At 38.6% G+C, this 6,552-nt stretch overlaps 1 protein-coding gene across 1 annotated transcript; it reads left to right on the top strand.

Annotated features, from left to right (window-relative positions):
• Positions 1-1,999: 1,999 nt before the first annotated feature.
• Positions 2,000-3,657, top strand: LOC114458696 (uncharacterized). The gene is made up of 3 exons (XM_028441109.1): positions 2,000-2,201; positions 2,361-2,643; positions 2,781-3,657. Exons 1-3 carry the CDS (start codon positions 2,071-2,073, stop codon positions 3,531-3,533), a joined length of 1,167 nt encoding a protein of 388 aa, XP_028296910.1. The 5' UTR covers positions 2,000-2,070; the 3' UTR covers positions 3,534-3,657.
• Positions 3,658-6,552: the final 2,895 nt, after the last annotated feature.

The raw sequence follows: 6,552 nt of genomic DNA on the forward strand, positions 1-6,552 counted from the left end.
TTACAATGAGGGAAGTCACCACATTGCCCACACCCTTAACTTTGAATGTAAAAAAAAACCCATCCTCTACGCTGGAAAATATGGAAATAATAATGAGAACGAGCTTCAAACAATTTAAGTTGTGCACAAATTAATATGATTTTGCCAAATTAAATTATTTTCATGATTCCACATTTTTTAATGCAGTCCAAGTATGATCTATACTATGAGCTAGTGTCTATATAGACAAGAGAAAGGTCATCCTACAGGGTCATATCTCATCACCATATATGGAATCACCTTGCTCTAGAAATAGATGAGAAAAAGACAACCTATCAATCAGTGAAACAGGGAGCTTGTTGTTTGACCCCCAAGTTTAAATATATCTCAGTGGTACACTGACTCAAAAATGAAGGCCTCTAAGCTCTTTGCTGTGATGTATAAGAAACAGTTCATCTTTGTTCAAAAGAGTAAAAACCTTTTATTATCAGGATGTTAAATACTTTGATACACTACAAGAGAGTTAGCTGTTAGCAGCTAGCAGAGCGTTAGCTGTTAGCAGCTAGCAGAGCGTTAGCTGTTTGCAGCTAGCAGAGCGTTAGCTGTTTGCAGCTAGCAGAGCATTAGCTGTTTAAAAAAACACTGATTGCATGGCAACAGCGGTCTATTAATTTATTTCATTGTAGTTTAACGTCATTTTAAGATAACTGTGTATTTTAATTTTGATTTTAATCTTAATAGCTTGATGTTGATGTGTGTTCATTACTGATATTTTATTATTTATTGTTAAATATGGAAGTTTTGCATCTTTTCACAAAATATGAATGTCAATAGTAAAACATTTTAGTATTAATAATAATAATAATAATTGATGAGCTAAATTATCACTAGAGCCACTTTATATGTTTCTACTTAGTATCAAAGTTACAGTTTGTACTAAAGTCTTCAAGCTGCAGCTGTTTAAGTTCAATTATTGTTGTTTTTATTTTGGCTAAAGCTATTAGTGCAATGCCTTTAATCTAATTAATTAGATTAAAATATGAATAATATATATTTTTAACCTGTTACTAAGATCTTTATTTAAATTAACTTTTATTTACTTGTTTGTGTTCTTTTGTGCATGTATGTGTGTGTGTGTGTGTGTGTGTGTGTGTGTGTGTGTGTATGTGTGTGTGTGTGTGTGTGTGTGTGTGTGTGTGTGTGTGTGTGTGTGTGTGTGTGTGTGTGTGTGTGTGTACGTGTGTGTGTGTGTGTGTGTGTGTGTGTGTGTGTGTGTGTGTGTGTGTGTGTCATTACTTCACTGGATAAAATATGTAGAACCAGTCCAACCTGAAGCTGCTCACACACACACACACACACACACACATACACCCACACAATAGGTGTGTCTTCAGATTTACACATCTCTGTTGGTGTACTTTGGGCACTTAAAGTCTGGGAGCCACTGCGTTACACTACACGTAGCTAGAGATTTATACGTTACAGTTTTTCTCGATTGCTAAAGCACAATTTCTAGATCTCTGAGCACAATGACCAGTTGCCTAAACACTTTAATAAATCTGGCCTCTAGTTGGCTTAACTATAAACACATTTCACCTCAATCTCCAATTTCACAAAACTCTGAACACATTTGCATTTGCCAAAACACATGTTGCAGAACTCTAAACACATTTGCACTGCTCTAAACACATTCACACTTATGCTAAACACTTTCACACTTGCTAAAACACACTTTTGCTCACACAATGCAAAATGGTAGACTCAGACATCAAAAGTTGAACACAATGAAAGCACGGGTGTCATTGCTTAAACACTGTGACTCAAAATTGAAGACACATGTGACACCATCCATATTGGCCGCTTGAGAATGCACAACGACTCAAAATTGAAGACACCTGCCAATGATGTGACAACACCTATATAGGCCAGTTTAGAATGCACAGTTTGCTGAAGGTGCCAAACGGCAACAGAATGTACAGAGGCGGAGTTCGTGTCAGAGGAGGGCGAGGACCAGGCCAAGGAGGGCGAGGAGGGAGAGGAGGAGTGCAAGGAGGAAGAGCAAGACAACCACGTACAATCATCACAGATGAAATGCGAGCTACTGTCATTGACCATGTCATTGTCCATGGAATGTCACTGAGAGAAGCTGGACTAAGAGTCCAACCCAACCTCAGCAGGTTCTCAGTGTCCACCATAATTCGGGCATTCAGACAACACAACAGGTATGTACTGTAGTTACTTTGTCTAAATGTTTGTAGCCCACAATCTAAATTGGTTTCACCACATTACGTTTGCTTTGGGAGACTGGACATTTCCATTGATGTTTGTATTGTAGATTGTAAGTCTTTTTTTGAAGAGTGAAAGCATATTTGTTTCTATAGGGTTGAAAGATTGCCACATCATGGTGGAAGGGCTCCCCTATTTACAGCACAGCAAGAGATCCTCATTGTGGACATGGTCCGGGAAAACAACATCATCAGACTCAGGGAAATAAAGGAGAGAGTCATAGCTGACAACATAAATTTTGGAGGTATTGACAGAGTCAGTTTGGCCACCATAGACAGAGTCCTCCGTCGCCAGAAGCTACGCATGAAGCAAGCTTATAGAGTTCCCTTTGAGCGTAACTCGGACAGAATCAAAGAGCTACGTTTCCAGTATGTGCAAGTAAGTATACATACGGGTATACAATGTTGATTGTTCACAGTACAGTGGGTGTACAAGCTCACTGTACTGCACAGTAGCCCACAGTGTACTGTAGTACTCCTTCTGTGACACTACCCATACTCTATTCATTTCCACAGAGAATCTTGGGGTTGGACGCCATGATGAGACAACATGAATACATCTTCCTGGATGAGGCTGGCTTCAACCTCACCAAGAGACGGAGGAGAGGCCGTAACATAATTGGCCAAAGAGCAATTGTGGACGTTCCTGGCCAACGTGGGGGGAATATCACCCTATGTGCAGCCATGACCTCAGAAGGGCTTCTCCACAGGCAGGCTCTCCTTGGGTCCTTCAACACCCAGCGTCTCCTCACATTCCTGGGAGACCTACGGGACATCCTGATTGACCGTGAGCAGCAGAATCTGGTTCCAGCACAGCCTCCTCCCATCTATGTCATCATCTGGGACAACGTCAGTTTTCACCGCACCAACCAGATAAGAGAGTGGTTCAATATACACCAACAATTCCTCAATGTATGTCTGCCACCCTACTCACCTTTCCTCAACCCCATAGAGGAGTTCTTCTCATCATGGCGGTGGAAGGTGTATGACCGGCAACCATATAGTAGAGAGAACCTCCTCAGGGCCATGGACCTGGCCTGTGATGATGTGGGGGATTACTCAGGCTGGGTCCGGCATGCCAGAGCTTTCTTCCCCCGCTGCCTGGCGAGGGAAAACATAGCCTGCGATGTGGACGAGGTCCTGTGGCCTGACCCCACCCGACGACGTGATGCGCAGGCCCGTGCACAGTCCCCCGCACAGCCCCCCCCACAGGCCCCCGCACAGGCCCCCCCACAGGCCCCTGCACAGGCCCCCCCACAGACCCCATAGAACCTCTTTACTGTAAGAATTTGTGACATGTATCCCCATGTATGCTTTTGTTCTCTTTTGAAATTTGTTTTGGAAAAAGTATGTTTGTACAGGTTGTCAATAAATGAGGTTCCCCTAAAAATAATCTGTGACTTACTATTGATTACTATACAGATGTGATTACTATACAAATGATGGGGTACTGAGAACATCACACCCTGAACATTGTGTTTTCAATTTTTATTGAAGTGTGTGATAGATATCCAATAGTGTTTACATTTTTGCAAGCTGTGAGGACCATTTTGTTGTCAAAGTTTGGTTTTGGCCATAGGAGCAACAGTTTTGTGGTGAAAGTTTGGGTTTTGGAGTGAGAGTTTCGTTTTGTAAAGAGACTGCGAGTTTTTGTGGAGCTAGCTTGAGAAAAGTGTTTTGTGTTTAGAGTTTAGAGAAAATGGAGGGCAGTTTCCTGAAATGTGTCCTGACATTCGAGAAAAACTGTATTATGGGTAGAATTCAACATATGTGTCAGTTTGTTACACTTTCTAGGGTTGGAGTCAATTACATTTTTCAATTACAATTACATCTTCAATTATCCATGTTTAATTACGACTGAATTACCACCATTTTTTTCATTTTCAATTATTATTATCCCCTGAAAGTCAATTAGAATTATATTCTCAATTACTGAAGTTCAAATTCAATTAATAACAATTACAATAATAAATACCCCTTATTTCCTTACTGTGTACATGACAATAAAAACTGTGAATCTAGAAATGGATGCTCTAAAAGACCAGATTTGGGCCCCGGGCCTTGAGTTTGACACCTGTGCTTTACAGTAACAGACCACCAGGACGTCATATAATTGGCCAAAGGAAACGTCACATTGTGTACCACCATAAGTCCTACTGCACCATCATACCAAACTGGGTCCCTATAATACCAACACATAATCACATTTCTAGATGGACTTCATGATGCAGTGGTACAGGATAGACCAGAACAGCACAGGTTTGTTGTTGTCTGGGATCATGTTGGTTTCCATCAGGCTGCTCTGATCCACAACTGGTTCACCAACCATCATCCATTAAAAGTTGTGTATTTGCCCCTTACTCAGCATTTCTGAATCCTACAGAGGACTAGGCTTGGAGATGGTGTGTATATGACCACCAACCACATGCCCGTATGTCTCTTCTGCAGACACTGGAACAGGTCTGGGGGGACATTGATGTGAGGTCAAGGGGAGATCCTGAGGTCAGACCCCAACAGACGGATGGATCCATAAGCACACATTATTGTGTTTTTCTATGTTTACACTATATTGTTTTATTTCTGCTTTAGCTGAATTTACTGAACTGTAAAATACATTATTATAATAATTTAGAATTGATTATTTCATTTTTTAGTTGGTGTGAAAACTGTGGAACTGAATAAAAACAGTGAAAACTAAAGACTGCAGTGTTTTCTATAAAGTAGACTAGTGTGTTGCTGCTCATTTGAAAGTGTATTTATGTGATAGAAGTGTGTATTAATTTATTATTACAGTGATATTTAGACAAAGGATTGTTAGGTTATGATAGCAGAGTTTATATTTGACATAGATGTGAATGCTTTATTTCACAGTGTTGTGTCTTATTTGCTGTGTTTAGAGTTTTGACTCAATGAGCAAAGTTTTACAGTTCACGTTCAATCAATAGATAGAAATAGAATAGAATAGAATCAACGTAATAGCAGAGGCCCCTCCCACTAACATTCCAGTACACTTTAAAGAGTGTTAATGTCTATGGTCATATTTCAGGTCAGAAGGTGAAATGATTCCATTACAAACTTTGATCAGTTCATTCAGATGGTCTTTATTTGGTGGAGAACAGTGGTCTGGTGTGCTAATAATTGTGTGCTAATAATTGTATGCTAATAATTGTGTGCTAATAATTGTGTGCTAATAATTATGTGCTAATAATTGTATACTAATAATTGTGTACTAATATATATGTGCTAATAGATGTGTGCTTATAATTGCTTGCTAATAATTGTGTGCTAATAATTGTGTGCTAATAACTGTGTGCTAATAATCGTGTGCTAATAATTGTGTGCTAATAATTATGTGCTAATAACTGTGTGCTAATAATTGTGTTCTATTAATTGTGTGCAAATAATTGTGTGCTAATAATCATGTGCTAATAATCCTGTGTTAATAATCCTGTGCTAATAAATGTGTGCTAATAATTGTGTGCTAATAATTGTGTAGCCTGCCACACTCAGTGGTTCCCATACTTTTTACAGTCCCGTACCCCTTCAGACATTTAACCTGAAGTCATGTACCTCCTACTCCTGCACACTTAAAAAAACATAATGGAATGCAGTGTTTTTCAACCTTGAGGTCATGACCCCAAGTAGGGTCACCTGGAATTCAAATGGGGTCCCCTGAAATGTCTAATAATTTATAATAATAGAAAATATCTCTCTAATAAATCATGATTCTTTTTCATATTATAACACCACACACAAACACATTGTTAAACAACTATATTCTATAATTTTACTTTCTCAAATATAAATCTAGTTCAAATTAAATAAGTATAAAAATAGTATATATGGTATAAATATATCTGAGCTGGTGCATCTCATCAAAAGCTAATTCTTAAAAAAAAAAAAAAACTCTCCGGAGACGCGAAAAATGTGTAATATTAAAATGGAGTCACGACACATAAAAAGTTGTGAACTAGTGATGTAATGTCATATACAGTGTAGCCCTACAGTAAAATGTGTCTCTGAATCTGACCTATCCTGTTTATGAATAATATATAATAATATAAGAAGAATAACTGCAATATCATAAAAGAAAATGCAAGTCAGGATGCAGGTGCTGGCATTAGCATTGGCTAGCATTAGCTTAGCATTAGCAATATGCTAGCAACATCATTAGCCTCATTGAATTGAAAAAACTTACAAGATGTATATGAGGTGTTTCATACATGATTAATTAAAAACACTATGTATTCTCATAATAGTATTATTAGGATATATTTTTTATGTAGTC

Source organism: Gouania willdenowi, unplaced genomic scaffold (assembly GCF_900634775.1).
Source record: "Gouania willdenowi unplaced genomic scaffold, fGouWil2.1 scaffold_160_arrow_ctg1, whole genome shotgun sequence".
Taxonomy (NCBI): domain Eukaryota; kingdom Metazoa; phylum Chordata; class Actinopteri; order Blenniiformes; family Gobiesocidae; genus Gouania; species Gouania willdenowi.

What these genes read in the sequence shown, in the direction of transcription:
- LOC114458696 (XM_028441109.1), top strand. Translation starts at nt 2,071, where the DNA reads ATGCGAGCTACTGTCATTGACCATGTCATTGTCCATGGAATGTCACTG. An exon ending in GCATTCAGACAACACAACAG is followed by an intron (nt 2,202 to 2,360) that starts GTATGTACTGTA and finishes TTGTTTCTATAG; the next exon opens with GGTTGAAAGATTGCCACATC. An exon ending in TACGTTTCCAGTATGTGCAA is followed by an intron (nt 2,644 to 2,780) that starts GTAAGTATACAT and finishes TCATTTCCACAG; the next exon opens with AGAATCTTGGGGTTGGACGC.